The sequence below is a fragment of the Ochotona curzoniae genome, unplaced genomic scaffold (genome assembly GCF_017591425.1).
Source record: "Ochotona curzoniae isolate NIBS_2020 unplaced genomic scaffold, NIBS_Ocur_1.0 contig_2469, whole genome shotgun sequence".
Classification (NCBI taxonomy): domain Eukaryota; kingdom Metazoa; phylum Chordata; class Mammalia; order Lagomorpha; family Ochotonidae; genus Ochotona; species Ochotona curzoniae.
In genome coordinates, this window is record NW_024465471.1 from 168,810 (window position 1) to 189,026 (window position 20,217).

Genomic DNA, 20,217 nt, shown 5'->3' on the forward strand with positions numbered 1-20,217 from the left:
CTATAGCGCGCTAATCTTCTGCCTGTGGAGCTGGCATCCCCTATAGGCAACTTAGTCCTAGCTGCTCCACATCCCACCCAGCTCTCTGCTGATATGCCTGGCTAGGAAAACAGTAGAAGACAGCCTAAATGTTTGGGACCCTGCACCCACGTGGAACACCCACGAACTCCTGGGTCCTGGCTTTGGACCAGTCCAGCTCTAGTCATTGGGGTCATTTGGGGAGAGAACCAACAGATGGAAGACCTCTTTCTCTCTGTGTCTCTCTTTCCTTCTCATTCTCTGTAAATCTCCCTTTCAAGTGAAAATAAATAAATCTCAAAGAAAGAAAGAAAGAAAAGATCACGCCAGTCGCCTGCTTGTGTCACATTCTGCCTCCTGGGGCTCCCACTCCAGGCTCCTGGAGGTCAAGGCTGGAGTGGCAGCCTCTACAGTCAAGTGTGCTGTATTCAGAGAGGCCTTGCGTGACTTTCTTGCTTTCCAATGGTGCCTTTTTGACATCTCCTTTGCATCCTGACACATGGCCGTGAAATCATGGTTTTGTACCAAGCTCAGCTTCCGCTTCTATCATGCATCCCATTTGCCTGTGGAGAACGCCTCTGGAATCTTCACAGAGCCATGCAGCCCTCAGCAACTTCAATTTTAGAACATTTTCCTCAACTCAAAGAAAAAAACAGATCTTTTGCTAGCACTGCTGTTACTGCACTGCCCACCCCCCTCCACCACCACCACTCATCTCCTTTCTGCCCCCAAGGATGGGCCGGGCCTGGCCTGGCCTTGGCATTTGCTCTGTCTGCCACTGGCTGTTGACCCTGGTACATACGAAGGATGTCTCTGCCAAGCCATATCCGTGGTCAAGGCCCTTGTGGGAGGCTGTGACCCTGGCCTGTGAGCTTTCAGACCCCTCACAAGACGCCTTCGGGATTTTCCCTGGTACTCTGCAGCCAGGCACCTCCTCCTGGGACTTCCCCCTGCTTCTGTGTGAGGGCAGCTTCCGGTGCCAGCCCCCTTCTCCCAGCTCCCATTTGTCCTGGTCTCCGTACCGGGCTTTTTTCACTGCCTGCAGGGTCTCACTTGTTTCTGAAGCTGCTCTCGCAGGAAGGGCTGCCAGTGGATGGGGAGGAGGTCCTAGGACCCAGGGCCCCAGGGAGCAAACTCCTTGGGCCCGCAGGAAGTAGCTGAAGCTTGGCCGACTGACATTGCGAGTCTCTGCAGTGAGCAATGTGGGAATCAGCAAGAGGAAATGCCTCCCACAGCGTCCTCCTCCTCCTTGCCCCCTACCCCAAGGCCCCAGGATGGAGCAACAAGGGTGACTGGCTTTCCCACGCAGCTTCTGCCCCCTCGCTGCAACTCCTTGCTCAGACCCCAGCAGCCGCAGCTTCTGGGTGGGTTAGGACGCACTTCCAGGGCCCTTTCAGTGGCTTTGCGACCTAAGGCCACCTCCATCCACCTCATCTTCTTTCCTCTGCCTGGTGAGACTCCAACAAGCACCTCGGTGTCCCCATCTGAGCAGTGGAAAGTTTGACTCTGGGTCCTGGTGTGAGTGACTGCGAGTGTGCGCCTGCCTGCCCGGGGAGGGGGCTGGGGAGCGCAGGAGGGGAGGGGCACAGCTAGCCCAGCCGTCTAGAGAAAATTGCTCCCTTTGAAGCTGCCAGGGGGGCGGGAAGCCTGCCCCCTCCCGCCGGCCCGCCCTCCGGCCCCTTCCCTCAGCTCCCTCCCCGCCCCCTCCCCGCCGTCCCCTCCCCTGGCCCGCCCGCCCGCCCGCCCAGCCTTTAGCCTTCCTCCTGCCGCCTCTGCCTCCCTCTCTCCACCAACTGCCCAGGAGTGAGCAGCTGCTCTCGGTCAGCCCCCCCCCCCGACTGACGGAAGTACGGACAGTCTGCCACCTAGCCGGCCTGCGCCTGGCGGCTTCCCCTCCCCAGGTAGGGCACCCTGCGCCAGCTCTGCACTGTCCCCGCAGCCCCCACAGTGCTTCGAATTGCCTCTTGCTAGCCCCTTACTGCCCCCAGCCCCTTTTCAACTTCTGGTCCTGTTCTCTCCAGATTGCCCCCCAACTGCCTCTCCAGGGCACCCAGATTTGTAGGCCACTCTCCGCTGGCTCATGGTCCCTACACACCCCCTCCACCCCAGGTACCTTCTCCCCTGCCACCCTTTTCTCTTGCCTCTGACTTGACTTTGCCTCATCCTGTCCATCCATGCCAATGACCCTGCTCTTCCCTGTGACTCCTAGGAGCACCCTCCGCCCTGCCAGCCTTGCTCTGTCTGCAGCTTTGCGCCCAGTCCGGGTGGGCAAGGGCTTCTGGGCAGGCGCCGCGCTCAATGCTTAAAAGCAACTCCTTCGGCCCTCAGCCTGTGCTTGGCACAGGCTGCAAGACTTGGTTTCCCAGGCGTGCCCCAGGCACTCTGCCCAGATGGCTCTGGCTCACACACAGGCCCTACCCTGCCTCTACTTCTTCCTGGATGGGGCATGTGCCTGTGAAGCCCAGTGGTGGGGGTCCTGAGTGGGGCTGCCTGAGCAGCTTGGTCCCGCCTGTCCCCCAGAGCACCTTCAGAATGGCAGGAGGAGAGGGCAGAGAGAAAGGCAGCTGAGTGTCCCACGAGATTGTCCATGGGTGAGGTTGGGTGCCTGGCCCCTGGTGACAATTGGAGACCCCAGGTCGTGCAAGGCGGGGCGAGGCTGGTACCCACTGCTTGGGACTCTGCTCTCCAACAGTGTGTGGAGGCAAACCCTCTGCTGGCCAACCAGGCCACCCGTGTCCCTGCCCACAACTTTCCTCAGCCTGCCAGCTCTCTGCCTTGTAGTGACTAGGGTAGACTCAAGCTGGAGCGGCCCAAAAGCTCCCCCTGGGAAGTCAGAGAGGTGGCTGGGCAAGCTGCATCCAGAGGCATGGGGCAAGGGGAGGGGGCATTTCCTGCTGACAGGCAGCCTCCCATGCCAGGCGCCCCCTAGGAGAGTTGGTGCTCAGGCAGGAGCACCTGTGTATGCCACATGCCCATGTATGGTGTTGCAAAGGACTGGGCAGTAGAAATGGGCTTGGAGCGGGGGATGGGGGCTGAGGTTGGAGGCTGGTGGGGCACCTCCAGCCCCTTCTCTAAGCCCCCTGGGTCCCAGTGGGCATGACCGCTCGGGCTGCTTCTGCACCCTGCACCGGATCAGGGCTCAAGGGTCCACATGGCCCCAGTTCCACATTGGTTCATTTTAAGGTTCAGTGCGTAGGGACGCTGCCCTATAGCTTCACAGCAGCTGAGGTGGGGGTGGTGAATGGCGAAGGCTGGAAGGAGAGGGTGTGTTTTCATAGCAAGCAGTGTCTTTTGTTAAGCAGTGGTCCCGTAGTCCGACAAGGCTCTCTGCCTGTCTCCTTGACTTCCTGTCCCCCTCCCTGCCACCCCTCCTTCACCTTGTCATTGTCTTCAGTCCCACGCATTCCCAGAATGCAACCCCTGCCTACTCCAAGTCCAGCAGGGGCCTGCGATAAGTGATGGGGGCACTTCTGGGGCACATGTGGGGTGGCTTGGGCTCCCTGGGAAAGCAGGCCAGTTCCAGACTCCCGCTGGCTCTGGGGCCCTTCCCTGATAGCTGGGGCCCCCCCACCCAGCCCCAGGGACCTCGTGCTCTGTTCAGTTTGCTCACAGTGCCATTGAGGCACCCTGAGGGGAGGGGCATGGTTTGTTCCTGCTCTAGCCCTACTCCACCACTGCCCCAAGAACCAGCATCCCAACCTCCCCTGGGGACCACTCTTCCTTACCCCTCGTCTTCACACCTGGAGCTCCCAGCCAGAGGGCTGGCCAGGGGCCTCCTTCCCCACCTGTGGGACCCCATTCCCCCCTCCCCGCTCTGCTCACTGCTTGGGGGTGGAGTAGTTCCTGGGCACCCTCTTGCCCAGCATGCCACCCATGCTCCTGGCTCTCTGTGCTGGTGCATCTCTTCGGATGGATCCCTGGGCCTCTCCCCAGCCTACCTAGATCAAGCTATCCTGGTCCCACTGCTACCCCACGGCTGCTGCCTGAGCTCAACACAAACACCAGCCTGGGTGGGCTCGGGCTGCAGGGCAGGGACATTGGACGGGCCTTACACAGCGAGGATCTGAAGCAGGGGGCAGAGGGCAGAGTGGCTCTGATCCTCTTGCAGTCTGAGCTGCTGCTTGGCCTTGGTTGCCTTCCCATGGGCATCTAGAGCTTCCTGGCTGCAGGATGGCACACAGCCCTGGGAGTCCCGGTGGCCCCACGGGACCTAAACATGGGCAGCCTCCGGGAGCCTCTGGGCCTCCTGGGCTGTTTAAAGAGGCCTGGATCCCGCTTCAGCCAGAGTCCCTGGCAGACTGAGTGGGAGCTGGGGCACGAGCAGGATGCGGGAAAGAAAAGGCTCCCCAGCCTTCCGAACGCCTGGCTGTTCTCCTTTCTTGGCAAGCAAGTGGGAAGATGGACAGACAGCACTCTACCCCTCTGTCACGTGCCCAGATCAATTATGGTCAACAGCATGGAGGGGCTGGGTTACAAAGCATCCCTTGAGTCTCTGGCTCACCCACCCCTCACCGCAGGTGACAACATCCTTCTTCCTGAAAGATTCTAGAACATGCTGAGTAGAGGCCTTGATTTCTTCAGTCATTGGGAGGAGAGCACATGGCTGAAGTGCCCTGGACCCCACACCCAGCCCAGCTAACCAAGTCCCTGCGCTGGCCAACTCCGTCACAGCAGAAAGGAGCCTGCGCATCTGCGCCCTTTTTGCAGCCTGGTCGCAAGGCAAGACCAAGGCTGTGGGTCCAAGCAGTGGCCAGCGTACCAATGGGCTGGGGCTCAGTCCCCGCTCCTCACTCCAGCCACCACCCTAGCAATACACAATGGGGTGTCAGGCAGGGCTGACTTTGCTAGCCAAAAGGGAGAGAGAAGGGGCAAGCAGCGTCACCAGTTCAGTCAGTCTCTCCTCAGTCTCTCCTACGCAGCCTCACGCTGAAGGGGTCAGAGGTCAGGTGGGGTTGCTGAATGGGGCCAGACTCACCCGACATCCGCGCCTGAGTGGCCGCCAGCACACATCTGCAGACAAGCCCGCAGCAGCTGCCAGACCTCAAACCCTGCTCCTGCCGCCCTTGGCTTGGCCTCAATGCCTGGCTCGGCCCGGCCGTGTTCTCTGAAGCTGCCAACGCGTCTTGTTTGGCTGGGACCTGGAGCAACTGGTGTGGAGAACTGCGATGGCTTTCAGAGGGCCAGACAAGGAGGGCCCTATGGAGGCGGCTCCCGGGCTCCGCATGCACACCGCTGGCCTCCGGCCTGGTGCTGGCATCCGGGGGAGGGCGGCGGTGGCGGGGGGACTTCTTCTTTCCTTCGCTCTGAGGAACTGCCTTCCCTCAAGCTCAAAGCGCACTTTGATGACAACTGAGCGCCCCTACCCTCAAGTCCCTCGGGGGTGCACTCCAGAAAACCGGCAGAAGAAAATTGGCTCTGGGGATCCAAGTGATAGGAAGGGGTGCCTCTCCGAGGGCCTGTCTCTGGGAGCCTTCTAGTTTGTGGGCTGTGGCCCTGCCTGCCTGTTCAAGATGTGTATGTGTGTCTGAGTGTGCGTGTGTGTGTGTATGTGGCAGGGTTGGGGTTCAGAGTGGAGAATGGCGGGAAGCAAGATGACACAAGACAGCAGTCTGCCTTCACTATCCCTAAACCACTACTGCCATGCTCAAGCCAATCTGGTCCAGAGACACCAGCAACCCCCTGGCAACACCCCCTCTCACTGCTGAGGGCCAGGCTGGGGCAGCTGGTACCTGGGCTGAACGTCCAGGTCTGACGACCCCCCCCCCCCACCACGCAAGCAGCAAGCTGAGTGCTTCGGGGAATGTCAGCTTCTCTCTCCGGGCCTCAGTTTTGCCATCTCCTATTCCATGGGAGCCCCACTGGGGCCCATCAGCACTTTCTGTAGTCTCAGTATCTGCCTCATCCCCTCCCCTGCCAAGCTGTGGGCACTGACTCATGCTCCAGTTCTCTGAGGAGAATGAGGGCTGTGCTGGGCCGCCCGCCTGGCCCCCAGCCCGCCAACTAAGCCGCGCGAAGCTGGCCTTGCCTCCCTCCACTCTCATGGTGAGCCAGGGTTGGAGCCCAGAGCTAGGCGGAGAGCCAGCCTCTGCCCTGTGCCCCATCAGCCCCTTGGAGACACCCAGGCTCACGACCGCAAGGACACCGGGCTGGGACTGCTGCCGCATGTCCTCCACAGCGCTGGGCACCCGGCACCAGCCTGATGAGGCCAGTCAGGCCCCCAGTGGCCAGGTGGGCCCTGGCTGGCTGCCCAGTACCCTAGCAAGCTGCCCTGTGAGGAGCGAGGGAGTTGGCTCCTTGGGCAGGCTGTGCTGTGGAGCCCTCCAGGCCCGTGACGGGATGATGGCCCCCCACAGCGCCCCGCCTGCACCTGGCCAACCACCCCAGCACAGCCCCAGCTGCCCAGCCCTGACTCACTACCCTGTGAGGTAGCGGCTTTGGCAGGGGCGGTACCGGGCAGCTGCCTCCCCGTCTCTATCCTGCCTTCTCGCCTGCATCCTCCCTTGCTTTCTCTAGAGGCTACAAGCTGAAGGGGAGAAAGAAGGGGAACAACATTTGGGTAGGTGAGCACAGCTGCCTCTACCTGCACTGCGGCCAACTCCGGGGCTTTCCCGGACGGCCCTGAGTCAGCCTGTAGCTTGGACAGAGTGGAGAAGGGGCTAGGCACACCTCCAGCAGAGCCTGGCCAAGGACTGCAAGGCAGCCTCTTCCTGGGAGAGGGAAATAGAACTACGCTGTGAGGTCTGCAGCCAGGGCCTTGGGTAGGGGGCTCTGTAGGGCCGAGGCTGGCTTCGTGAGATGTAGCCCCAGAGCGCTCGTGAAACGGCCCTAGCATTGGCTGCTTGCACCCAGAGCCAGCCAGGCCTGCTGGCGGCAAGGACCCTGCAACAGCAGGAACTGGTGGCTAGCTCAGGCCCCTGCCCCTCACCTTGTGTCCTGGGCCTACCAGAAAGGCAGCCGGCAGTCTGAGATTGGAGCTCAGCTGGACCCCAAGGAAGCAGCTCCTTGGCTAGGCTGGGTTTGGGGCCAGCTGCAGTCCCTGGGTACACAGTTACCCCCGGTAACACTAGTTCCTCTGGACATTTGTTCCCAGTGAACAGGCAGGGACCCAGGAGGCGGTGGGCAGGCAGATGTGGGCACTGGGGGCAGGCTCAGGCAAGGGCAGCTTCCCCTTCCCCCTCCCCACTGCTGCCTCCATCAGCCTGAGGTGTCTTCAGACAAGCCTGCCCCTGCCTGCCACCCAGGCTGCTGCCTGTCCTTCCCTGCCCCCACCCCCACGGCGGAGCCTCTCTGGGGACCAAGGGCACATGGGTACAAAGGGAGGCCAGAAGTAGGCCTGGAGGCCAAAGGCTGTGCTGCGTGGCAGTTTCCCGCGGGAGGAAGCCAAGGCCCCAGCAAGTGAGCTGGTGAGCCAGCATGGGGCCCCCTCTGCTCACAGCTGCCTCGGCCCACCGTGCCCCTGGCTGTGGGAGTTCCTTGAGGGAAGCGTGGGCAGAGAGAAAAGCAGTCCCATGGCCCAGAGCCCAGAACTCCATTCTTGGCAGCCCTTGGCATCAATGCCCTCTCGTCCCTACTCCCAGGTGGGTTCTGGCTGACTCACTGGCCTGCTGGGGAGGAAGGGGGCTTCATAGGCCGAGGTGCCAGCTCCCAGCCTGCCTGCTGCTTTCCACTTGCCCCAGTACTGGCTATGGCAAAGCACACAATGCCAGCTGCCGCTAGGGCACATACAGGAGTGCTAACTGAAGAGCAGCCCCTCTTCGCCCTTGTGTCCCAGGCTCATCAACTATGTGTGTGCTGTGGCTCCTCGCGGCTCTGCTGGCCATTGGCCAGGCCCTACCCTTTGAACAGAAAGGCTTCTGGGACTTCGCCCTAGACGATGGGCTGCTCATGATGAACGATGAAGAGGCATCGGGTGCCGACACGACCTCAGGAGTGCCAGACCAGGATGCCGTCACGCCCACTTTCAGTGCTATGTGTCCCTTCGGGTGTCACTGCCATCTGCGGGTCGTTCAGTGTTCTGACCTGGGTCAGTGCTTGAATACTGTGTGTGTGAGAAAGAGAGAGAGCCCATGTGTGTGTGCTATGGGATAAAGGGGACAGGACAGGTTGCAGGGAGGCAAAGTGAGTGGGCCATCGGGTATGGAGGCCATGATGTGAGGGTAAAGATGTGAGGGTGCCTTGCCGTTGGCTGCAGAGGCGTGGGAAAACAGCCCAACTCTAGGGTTTGGCCTACTGTGGCTAGGACCCCATGATTGTGTCCAGAGCTCTTGGGGCGGGGGGAGGGAGAGGCCGTTACGGCCCGGGGCCATGTACTCACACTGGCACACTGGTGTCGGCCCCAGGTCTGAAGACTGTGCCCAAGGAGGTGTCGCCTGACACCACGCTGTTGGACCTGCAGAACAACGACATCACTGAGCTGCGCAAGGATGACTTCAAGGGCCTGCAGCACCTCTACGTGAGCCCCTCCCCGTTCAGCGTGACTGGGTCCTTCTGGAGGAGCTGTGGGGGTCGGGAAGGAGGGGGATGGGTTCCCAGTGGGCATGCATGCTCCGTGAAGCAGCTGCTGAGGTCCTGGCATGGGAGCACTCAGCCCACTACCCTTGTGGCAGAAAACACAGGTAGAAAGTTCACTGTAGCCAGTGTGCAAGGGGGGGAAACTGAGGCACAAGAAGCAGCAGTTCCCTGTGCCAGCGAACAGCAGTATGACTGTGCCCTGAGCTGGCTCCCTGCCCTGTGCCCAACCAGTGAGCATGGCATGAGCTCCTAGAGGCCAGGCTAGACAGCTCTGCAGCATGCTCAGGCGGCCCCAGCAGAAGGGAGCAAGGAAGCCTGGGACTGGCTATCCACCTCCTGCCTTCTGTGCCTCAGGCCCTTGTCCTGGTGAACAACAAAATCACCAAGATCCATGAGAAGGCCTTCAGCCCCCTGCGGAAGCTGCAGAAGCTCTACATCTCCAAGAACCACCTGGTGGAGATTCCACCCAACCTTCCCAACTCACTGGTAGAGCTGCGCATACATGACAACCGCATCCGCAAGGTGCCCAAGGGCGTGTTCAGTGGGCTCCGCAACATGAACTGCATCGGTAAGTGCCGCTAAAGGTAAAGAGGCACGCAGACGAGGCCGCAGACGGGCCCGGTAGGCCTCCTGGAACATTCCAGAGCCTTGTCTCAGAGCATGGTTAGCTTGAGAACCAGTGTGTCAACAAGTTTAAAGAAAGGCAGAGTATCTGTCAGCCAGATGGCCGATGCAGGTCATCACTGTGGCTGAAGGGCAGTGGGCAGAATGACGCCCTAAGGCTACCAGTGTTGAGCAGCCAGGAACTGTCAGTTTGTCTGCTGAGACATGTCCATCTCTCACTCCATTAGAGATGGGCGGGAACCCCCTTGAGAACAGTGGCTTTGAACCCGGAGCCTTTGATGGCCTGAAGCTCAACTACCTGCGCATCTCGGAGGCCAAGCTCACTGGCATTCCCAAAGGTAGGAAGCTGGCACAGATGGCCAGAGCTGGGGCTGGGAGGCTGGAGCCAGCCAGCACCTCCCCTGCCTGGGGAAAGGCCTAGAGCCCTTCTCCGTGCCCCAGCTCTCCATCCAGCTTGGTGTTCCCTTGTTTCTGGGTAGATCTTCCCGAGACCCTGAATGAACTGCATCTGGACCACAATAAAATTCAAGCAATCGAGCTGGAGGATCTGCTCCGCTACTCCAAGCTGTACAGGTGGCAGCCGGAGCAGGCAGGCTGGAGGGGTGGGAGAGAGAGCACCAGTCCCCACCCACTGCCCTCTGACCTCCCGTGCCTCCCACAGGCTGGGCCTGGGCCACAACCAGATCCGGATGATTGAGAATGGGAGCCTGAGCTTCCTGCCAACCCTACGGGAGCTGCACCTGGACAACAACAAGCTGTCGAGGGTGCCCGCCGGGCTGCCCGATCTGAAGCTCCTCCAGGTGAGCAGGGGTGACAGCAGGGGGCCAGAGAGCCCTGGGCTGCCGGGTCCCTGAAGACTGCTGGAGGGCACAGAGACCTCGCCTAGAAACAGAGAAAAGCTCAACACCCTCAATGCCAAGGTCTTGGCTTGCAGCCACATGGGAGAACTTGGTCTTGTTCAGCCCTGCTGTTGCCCTCCACCTCTTCCTCAGCCCTATCACAAATGGTGGGAGTGCTACCCTCCTCCTCCTGCTTCTTCTGCTCCTCTTCTGTCCTGCTTCCGCACAGCCCAGCTGACACAGTGCTGCCCAAGCTAGGCTGAGTGCGCCCTCTAGTGGCCAGTGTTCTACTCAGCACCACTAGGTTGATGACTTGGTTTCTTTCACCACTACTCCCACCCCACCCCCACCCTGGGTACCAGGTGCTGCTGAGCACTGTAACGAGGGAGGGCTCTTTCACTGTAAAGAAGAGGGTCTCTAGAGTTAGAGGCACTCCCCTGCAGGCAAGCAGAGGCCCAGAGATCCCAGAAGGAGGGTCAGGGACTGACTGCATGCGTTGTGTCAGGACCAGTGGTGGCTCCCCAACTCTCCACCCACAAGCAGCCCCAATAGCAGCCCCTGCCCTGGCTCGCACCAAGCCCCTCGCTGCCCCGTCCACAGGTGGTCTACCTGCACTCCAACAACATCACCAAGGTGGGTGTGAACGACTTCTGTCCTGTGGGCTTCGGAGTCAAGCGGGCCTACTACAACGGCATCAGCCTTTTCAACAACCCTGTGCCCTACTGGGAGGTGCAGCCAGCCACCTTCCGCTGTGTCACTGACCGCCTGGCCATCCAATTTGGCAACTACAAGAAGTAGATGCAGCGCTACCTGCCATGCTGCCTGCAGTAAGGGTCTCTGCCAGAGGAAGCAAAGCAAGGGAGCCCTGCCTGGCTGTACCCCACCTGAGGACCCCATTCACCACCCTAACGTGCCTCTCCCCAGCCCCTCCTCCTGCGAGTAGCCACAGGTACAGCCCCCATCGTCCGCACCCTCGGCCTCCCGACTGTCTCGGCTCAGCCACCACAGCCACTCAGATGCACCCCTGCCAGCTTTCTTCCCTCACATTCCAAAAATCCACCTGGCCCAGGCTACAGTCCTAGGGAAATGGCCCATGGCCTATGAGGCCAAGGCAGGTAGGGGTTGAAGGACTCTGCTGAGGCCTCCAAACTCGGGCAGGCATGGCTTCCTCCTCATCAGCTCCTTCCATGTGTCTTTTAAGTTACTGGGCCCATTGCCCCTCGGCCTTTCCGTGTTAGGCACCTTGCTCTGTTGGCCCCTAGAACAGTCTGTCTGTCTGTTTCTCTGTCTCTGTCTCTCTCTCTCTCTCTCTCACACACACACACACACACACACACGCACACACACACATCCTGACTCTGTGCCTTAGGTTGACTCTGTCTCTGTCTTTCTGCCCAGCCCTGTCTTAGTCAATCTGGGGGCAACTGCCCCTCCTGGCCTGCCCTACCCAGGCCTTGCCACCAGCCCAGATGGTCCTGGAAGAGGTGAGCAGGTGAGGCCCTGCATCCGTGAGCTTTAGAGCAGCTTGTGCTCCACACATTCAAAAGGGAGCCTTTCTCCTGTCAGCTGCAGAGCCTCCTGGGCTGCACCTGAGACACAAGCGGGACCTCCATCAGCCATCTCCCGTGCCCCAGCTCCAAGAGACCACGCTTTTGAGGCCGCTGTCATCTTTCAATTAAAGAAATACCGTGCAACAGGACTCTGTGTGCTGCTGCTCGCCCTGAGGGGCCACCTCTGCTTCTGCTCGGTTGTCCTTGTCCTCACGAGAGGTTCTTCACCACTGTCAAGCCCCAGGCTGCAAAAAGCCAGCCTGCTCCCCTCCCTCCAGGCGCTTTCATTGCCCCAGCTGTCCTTGCCAGGCCTGCCATGGGCTCTACCATGCCCTTGCAGAATACTTGCCAGGCAGCTACTACTTCTGGGGCCCCGTGGGCCTTTTGCAGCAAGTGGTGGCAGGGTTAGGGGTTATGAAGTGAGCCCACCAGCCCCAGGTGTGCACGCAGGCCTTGAGGCGACTGCAGTGGGCAGGGGAGGGACAGGGCCTGATACACGCAAGGCACCATGCTGTGTGTACCATACAAGCCAGCGCAGCCTTGATTCCTGGCAGCCCCAGAGAGCCCACAGCTCCCTAGCAAAGCTTGTTTGGAGTGCACCCCGCCAAGGAAACAAGGCCCCTCTCAAGCAAGCCTGGTGAGCTGAGGCGAACCTGACCTGGGCTCAGCCTGGCTACCCTGCCCTGCACCTTGCAGAGCCTCTGGTTCAGCTGGTAGGAGCCTGGCTTTCCTGGGCAGGATGCTAGCAGCGGGAGCTGAGTGGACAAAGGCCAGTGCCATGGGCAAGAACTTGGAGTTACACGGCTGGCCTAACCCCAGGGCACCTGGCATTTCCCTGGTTCACTCAGCTAGAATGTCAGCAACGGCATCATAGCGCTATTCTGGGGCATGTGCTGCATGGCCAGCAGCCTCTGCTGAGCTGGGCAGGCCCAGGGCAAGGACACTGGCCACAGGCCAGGAATCCGGCTTCAGTCAAGTGCCCTCACTGGCAGGGAGGGGCGGCAGCCGGCTTCAGGACCTGGAAGACATGGAAATGAGCCTTTGCCCGGGCCTAGTGGCTGGGCCTATGGTGCTGAGTGCATGTTTTGGGGGCAACCCCATCCCCCTACCCCCAGATCTCTGTCTCTCTTCCTGCTTCCCACTGCACTGGCTATCTTCCTTTCCTGTGCTTGAGCACAGGGAGCGCAGCTGCCGTTATGACACCTGTTCCCACTTTCTCCTAGCTGCCTTTTGTGCTGTTACATGGATGGTGCACCTGAGGGCGCCCCGCAGGCAGCCCCCATGTGGGCCCCGGCCAGAGACTATGAGCTGCCTGGCTTGTGGGTCAGCCAAACAGCGAAGGTGGTTTTGACCGCAGTGATGTCCGAGTTACCTCCCGCAAGCTGACTACCCTCCCCCCACTCACTTGCAAGTTCAAGACTCTAACTGGGTCACAGGCCACAAGGATTGAGCCCCAAGAGCCGGCCTGGCTTGCAGGGATACTGGGCAGTCACTAGAAAGTGGCAGGTCGGGTGGGGTGGGAGAACACGTGCCAGCCCTGGTCATCGGGGCAGAGCGGCTGTGCCCAGTGACACAGTGTCACCTGGGGTGCCCCCTGCGGATATTGGCACCCTCTTCCATAAACAGGCTGAGAGCAGTGAGCGGTGGACCCCTCAGAGCTGGGGCAGAGCCCAGAGGGAGCTGTTCACACGCGCGGACATCTGCACAGAGAAGCACACTGCACACGCGGGAACACTGGTGGGCTGACCCCCAGAACCACGAGCATACACACAGCAAAGGAAGGAAGGAAGCAGTCGTTCCTGGAGCAGCTCACATGGGCAGCTGCTTGGGGCAGGAGGGGCTCGCGGGGCTCACTGCGAGTCAGGTGCCTGTGGAGGCGGAGGGCCCAGCAGGAGCCTAAGCCGAGTCCTCTGTTGGGGTTTAGACAAGCTGCGGCTTGTCATGGGGACAGCTGGCCAGGCGTGCGCAGAGCAGGGCTGCTGCCCAGGGATGGGGGCTATGGGTACTGATGCCAGCCAACCTGCAAGGCTTGAGGTGCACAGCAGGTAGGCTCTGGGGGCCCGCAGCACCACACAGCCGGCTGCAGTTTCTGTAACACGAGACCACAACTTGAGTGAGGAAACAGCAGCAGCTGGGCTGATGCTGTGGCTTAACAGTCTAATTCTCCACCTTCAAGTGCCAGGATCCCATGAGTGCTGGTTCTGGTCCCAGCTGCTCCACTTCCCATCCAGCTCCCTGCTTGTGGCCTGGGAAAGCAGTCGAGGACGGCCCAAAGCCTTGGGACCCTGCACCCACGTGGGAGATCTGGAGGAGGCTCCTGGCTCCTGGCTTCTGTTCAGCTTGGCTCAGCTCTGGCCATTGCAGCCATTTGAGGAGTGAAGCAACAAATGGAAGATTTTTCTGTCTCTCCTCTGTGTAAATCTGCATTTCTGATATTAAAAAAAGGAAGGGAAAGGAAAAAAGGGATAGAGTAAGGGAAAGGAAGGAAGAAAGAAAAAGAAAACAGCAGAGGCTGGGACTTACGTGGTTCTGAAGAAAGTTCAAGGTGTCAGGGGGGCAGCAGCTCCCCCAATGGCTCTAAGGAGCCTTCTTGTTGGCTCCAGGCGTCCCTTGATTGCAGTGCCCCCAATCTCTGTCCCCACCCCACCCCGCCTCCTTTCACAGACCCACATGCAATCGCTAATTCCTGACCCCCACCTTGGTCCCACGAAGGCCGCATTTCAAAGGAAGGTCACATTCCAGCCTGGGTGCGGGCGTGCAGCTACAGACGGTTCCATCATGCCCCTTGGCTGCAGGTGGTTGAAGGACTGCAAGCATTGTGACCTCAGCTCCCTGAGGGAAGATATGATGGGAAGGCTGGGGACCTGGGCTGGCCATGTCGGTATCCGTTTCAGGACTAGCCTTGACCTGGATGCCCCAGGGGAGGCGCGGAAACCACACTACAGTGGCAGCAGTGACAACCAGCAGAGAAGGGCCACAGCCCAGAGTCCGATGGAGGAGGTAGAGTGCGGAGCCTGCAAAAACCAACCTGGTCAGTGGGGGGCTGAGACAGAAAAGGACCCTGACGAGGCACAAGACACAATTTGGGTTGAAGAAGCTTCTAGCCAACATTCTTCCCATGTTCTTTACAGGTGCGGGTATTGCCTGCTGACCCCAGGGCCGCCTCTGCTGCTGCTGCTGACCATTCGCTCTTTGGGGACCACAATTTGCTTAGGACCTGGGGACGGCCCCCATGGCACTTGTCAGACAGGCACCTAACATGGCTGATGAGCGTATCATGCCCCCGCCTCAGGTTTCTCTCACTGGTACATGGGGCCTCCAGTGGTGTTTTTTTTTTTTAACATGGCACCCACATATGCACACTAGATCAGCTTCACAATTGGCTCCAGGGAACATGAGGTGACTCTCAGCTCCTGTATCCCTAGCTGGAATGTGGGGTGACACCAAGTACACCTAGAAGGTGGCAAGGCTCTCACACGGTAGCCAGTACCTGGTTCCTAACACGTATGCGAAGACATGGGGGCTGCCTCTGGCTCCTGCTCCACCGTGCCTGCCCCAGGCTCCCGGGCTGCGGGGAGTGGGAGAGGGAGCAACCTCCTTACCCGTATGCAAGTGTATGTAAATCGACATGGACATGTGGATCATTGGCAGTAGGCAGGACTGCATGCACAGGCCAAGTGACGGAGCTGCTGTGTGTGAGTGTGTATCCGCATGACACAGTGAAGGTGCAACAGCATGGGACTGTGAATCACTGGCACGCATGGCAGCGGTGAGTGTGAGAGGGTGTGGGACAGGGGGCACTGCGTGGCTGAGGCCATTGGGAAGGGCATCCCTTCCTGAACCTGAGCCCCCAGAGCTACGGTGTGTATAGCCTCCCATGGCTGTGCCAGCAGCACCCAACTCCTGCACAGGTCATGAGACACCCTGGGGCCTTCTGCATCCAGTCTCTCTTATCTGCCACATACTCCCCCCTGCTGCTGGGGGTGACACTTCCAGGGGACTTGTCACTCCTCTGGGCCTCCACCTTGCGTCTACCAGCTGCTCACAGCTGGCAGCAAAGACCTGGTGGGGCATCTCAGGCCTTTGCCCATGATCTGGAAAGCTTGGGGGCAGCTCCAGGGCTTCCTTCTGCACCTGTGCACACGTGGGAACAGGCAGGTGCCTGCGCTGGGGTCGCCTGCAGTGGTCTCCACCTGTGTCTGTCTCCAAGTGTCCACTTGGGTGCAGCCATCGGCTTTGCAGCAAGCCATTAAGCGACGTGTGTCATATGAGTCACAAGCCTGTGGATCAGCAGACCACCAGCCCTTGGAGGGCATCAGTCCCCACGCCAGCTGCCCAGCTGCATGCTCACTTTACCATAGGGCAGCAAACTGGAGACACAGTGGCAGCCGTGTGCCCCTCTACCCATGTGCTCACACATTCCGGCCACTTTCTTTGCCCCCAGTCTTCACTCATGCCCACCCCCCCGCTTAATCAATGCCCTGTAGGACAATACCAGGTAGGGAAGAATACAATGCACGTGTGAGTACTAGGCTCGTGGCCCCCGTGGCCTCTGTGCGCCCACCCTCCCCCACCCACCCCCACTGTATCTGTAACCCCTGCCTTCCCTTCTCTTCCCTCCTGCTCTTCTTCATCTTCGTCTTCTTCTTCCTCCTCCTCCTCCACCACCTCCTCCTCCAACTCCCTCCCCTCCCCCTCCCTGCCTCCCTCCCTTCTTCCCTCCCTCCGCGCTCAGAGCTGCGGCTGGAGCTGAGCACACCGCGTCGCCCGCCGCCGGTGCGGAGCGTGGGGCGCACTCGGCCGCAGCCCTCGCCAGCCGCGGAGAGTCGCGCCCCACGCCGCCGGTCAGTCCGCCCCGTGTCTTGGCCTTTCCGTCCTTGGAACGGATTGTTGCCCGCCGGGCGCCCGCCTGCAGCGACTGCGCCCGCCAAGGCCGCGGTGGCGGCCGTGCCCATGCCCGGGTAAGTGGTGCCCGGGGCGCACAGGCACCAACCGGGTGGGCGCTCGGGCGGGGGCGGGGCGGGAGGGCTGCCCAGCAGGTGGCGCGGCGGCAGGTGGGGGGGGCACGGGTCCCCGCCCGAGGCACCTGCGCCCCGCACCCGGCCTGCGTGTCCTTGCGGCACGGCGGCCGCGCGCCCACCCAGGACCCCTAGCCGGCGGGCAGCGCCCCGCACCCTGCGTCCCGCATCTTGCGCGCACGCGCATCTGTGTCTAAGGAACAAGGCCGCTGGGGGCTGCGGGTGGGGGCTCGGGAGGCACGGCTGGGGGGCGCCCAGACTGGGAGCCCAGCCATTGCGCGCTCACGTTCCTGGAGACTCGCGGCCCCCTCCCCCTGCGCCTTCGCACCATGTCATCCTCCCCCTCACACGTTCTCACACTGTCCCCCCCCCCGCCCCCGCACTCCCACACAGCAGCCCAGGCGACCCTATGCTGGTGCCCTGGCCACACTTGGGGAACTCCCGCATCCCCCTCTGCACTTGTGTGACCTTGGCCAGAGGGCTTCTCCTGGCCCAGAGGAATTTGCTCCTGTTTTCCCTGGGCAGAAGCTCCAGCTTTGCGGTTGTGGACTTTGGAGCAGGTCGATGTGGCATCTCCCCAAACCTGGGACCATCCACTTGTCTATCTCTGGTTCTGTGTCTCTCTCTGTCTCTCTTGGATCTGGGCTCCATCCCTCTGCCCAGTGCAGGACACGTGCAGCCAGGGCGGGTACCTGGCCCTGGGCACCAGGAAGGGAACCTCGGACGGCCCAAGCTGAAGGCACAGAGGAATGGGGAGACTGAGTGCTAGGAGGGCAGGGGCAAAAGCCCACAACTAGACCCCTTGCCCTCTCCCAGACAAGGCCCTGATGCTCTGACCTAAAACGGATCAAGGCTAGCCGGTCCCTGGCTGCCTTTCCTCCTGGGACTTCAGTGCCAACCTGGTAGACACTACCTGCACATATCCCACTATCTTTGCCCACTAGCGACTACCCTGGCTTCCAACAGTCACTCCTCAGTAGTGTGTCAGCTTGAAGGCAAGAACTGCCTTTCTGTCTGCAGGGGCTGCCTAGTACAGGCCTAGCCCCAAGTGGACACTTGGTTTTCTGGGTGTCTCATTTATGACCTTGACCTCACTGAATCTGCAGGTTCACCTGACTTGGGAGAGGCCAGGAAGACCTGGACCCCGCATTTGTCCCCATTTTTCAGATGGGATCATTGAGGCCCCAAGAGGGGAAGGAATTTGGCCCTAGAACAACTGCATGTGTGGAGGCCCCTTCTCTGTGAGCAGATGGCTGAGGTCACTCCTATGGACCCAGCAGTGGGGGAGGGGGAGGAGGAGCCTAGCAGTCAGAGGCCAGCCGGTCTTCCTGAGCTCTGCTGTGTGCATGATGCTCGCCTCTTCCCCCGTTTGAGTCTCACGTCATCTACACGTACAAGCTGTGATCTTCATTGCCCCTTTTCCATAGGCAAGGAAGGGAACCGAGGCCATGGACTCTGCAGAGGGGGACAGGGCTGCAAGGCCACTGCATGAGTTAGCAGAGGCCAGGCAGGGGGGGGTCTAAGCGTGAAGCTAGTCCCTGGAGCCCGCCCCTGCTGAGCGAGCCAGTTGGAAGGGCCTGGGCAGTTGTGGTCCCAAGGCATTGATCGTCCCTGCCACTGGCCTCAAGGGGGAGAGGGCCAAGGACACAGCAGTGCCAGGTGGCTTGAATGAAGGGGCAGGCCTGCTCTGGCACAGGAGGGGAACGCAGGCAGATGGAAGTGGGGCGGGCGTGGGAGGGGGCTTTGCACAGAGCCAGGAGGAGAGCCAGTCCTTTGGGGAAGGAAGCCCCTGAGGCAAAGAACGCGCTGGAGGGAGAGCTCCACCCTCAGGCCACAGCAGCACTGGGCTGGGGGTGGGGAGGGGTCTCTGAGGTTGGGGGTAGGGTAGTCCTCACTGACAGGGAAGACAGGAGGGGGCTCAGGGGCCTTGAGGGAGACAGCTGGGGCTCTAGCGACAGGAGCCCCAGGGGTTAGTGCCAGCACAGTGCCTGATGGGCCGTGCGACGTCTCTGCTCTGACATTTCAGGATCCGAGCTTGGAGCTGTGCAGGTTGAATCATTCCTAAGCACAAGAGGCCAGGCCTGTGAGTCAGTGAATGCCCTCCATCCCACAACATCTGTTCCTGGCCTGGAGAGGCAGGCCAGGGATGCAGAGTTCAGCCCCTCAGGTCTCGTGGAGCATGGCTGGTGCAAGGCAACCCTTGCCTTTCTCACAGACGGGGTGACCACGGCCCTGGCCCCCAAGGCTCCTGTCACCTGCAAGGCCAGATGAGCCCAGTTTCCCATAGCCACATACATCTCCTACACCTTACACAGGAAGTTGTCAGCACACATAGACTCCTTCCAATCAGATTGCATTTTGCGAAGACTGATTTATTTGAAATTGTGTGTGTGTGTGTGTGTGAGAGAGAGAGAGAGAGAGAGAGAGAGAGAGAGAGAGAGACAAGGCAAAGGGGTGGAATTAAGTTCTGAAATGGCCACAACTTTTGGGACTGGGGCTGAGAACCTAAAATCTCATCCGGGTCTCAGGCATGGGTGGCAGAGGCCATCTTCTGATGCTTTCCCAGAACTTTAGCAGTAACGTTGGATTGAAAGCAGGGCATCCAGGACTCATACCAGCTCTGATATGAGATGCCAAGATCTAATGCACCACCGCACTGGCGCCCCCTTTTAATGAGAAATGAGTGGTTTGTATATTTCACTGAAGGCGTTAGCTTCACCAGCAGTTGCTAGCACATCATGTCCATAATGAACATAATATTGCTAGCAGTCATCTTGTGCCAGGCACTATTCCATTGCTCCATTGCAAATGAAGCCTGTGTTGGCAATAGACCCATTTTGCAGATGGTGGAACTGAGACTCGAGATTTTGGGTCATTTGCCAAAGTCCACGCAGCCAGCAGGTGGTAAAACCAGGACAGGAAGCCTGGCTATTGGGCTCTGACTGTATCCCTGTTGTCTCTAGAGATGTGTGGGCGCTCGGCGGAGTGGAAGTCATGCATGCGGGCTGAGGGTGTGGAGTACTTCTAGAGCTGGTGGCCTGAAGCCAGGGCTTCTGGGAAAACTCTTGTGACCTCTTTGCCTACCCCCCATGTGCCCATTGATCGGAACGGAAGAATGTGACAGAGCACTCAAGCAAGAGCAGGCTTGGTTTGTGAAAGTGACAGGTGCATACAGCCCCCCCAAAGCAGACAGACACTCTAGTGTAAACACCTGTGGGCCTCACCAGTGCCACGTCTGAGCTGGGCCGAGCATGCGGCTCCGTCTATGACCACATTCATGGTTCCTTCTGTCTGCTGTGGTCTGCAAGCTCTTCACCTGCCCTCTGCAAAGCCAGCAGAAGCCAGGCCAAGTGGTGCCTGGCTGGAAGCCCTCCCCTGCCTGGGCACCTTCTGTTGGGTGGGCGGTGCTGGCAGTGAGCCTGAGACAGGCTTAAGCAGAAGGGGCTGAGGGGAGGAGGCCCGCAGACCTGGGGAGAACTGCCCACGTTGGACTGCCTGCCAAGGTTGCAGAGGAAATGCACCCAAAGTCACACAGCCGAACCTGAAGCAGAGCCCCAGGGCAGGAGGAGCGAGGTGAAGGCAGCTGGTGGGTGCTATGAGAAGAGCACAGAGCAGGTCCTGGGCAAGCCCTGGGAGAGACCCCTAGTGAAACAGGTC

At 60.2% G+C, this 20,217-nt stretch overlaps 1 protein-coding gene across 1 annotated transcript; it reads left to right on the forward strand.

The window, feature by feature from the left end:
* The first annotated feature begins 1,859 nt into the window (after positions 1 to 1,859).
* BGN (biglycan) lies at positions 1,860 to 11,607 on the forward strand. Its single transcript, XM_040974688.1, has 8 exons — positions 1,860 to 1,919; positions 7,790 to 8,041; positions 8,358 to 8,470; positions 8,884 to 9,097; positions 9,381 to 9,491; positions 9,633 to 9,726; positions 9,815 to 9,953; positions 10,593 to 11,607. The coding sequence occupies exons 2-8, from the start codon at positions 7,801 to 7,803 to the stop codon at positions 10,788 to 10,790; spliced, it is 1,110 nt and encodes a 369-aa protein (XP_040830622.1). The 5' UTR covers positions 1,860 to 1,919; positions 7,790 to 7,800; the 3' UTR covers positions 10,791 to 11,607.
* The last annotated feature ends 8,610 nt before the right edge of the window (positions 11,608 to 20,217 follow it).

Bases quoted from the DNA above. Each gene is read 5' to 3' on its own strand.
- BGN (XM_040974688.1), top strand. From the start codon at position 7,801: ATGTGTGTGCTGTGGCTCCTCGCGGCTCTGCTGGCCATTGGCCAGGCC. The intron at 9,727-9,814 runs GTGGCAGCCGGA...TGCCTCCCACAG, and splicing joins CGCTACTCCAAGCTGTACAG to GCTGGGCCTGGGCCACAACC. The intron at 9,954-10,592 runs GTGAGCAGGGGT...CCCCGTCCACAG, and splicing joins CCGATCTGAAGCTCCTCCAG to GTGGTCTACCTGCACTCCAA.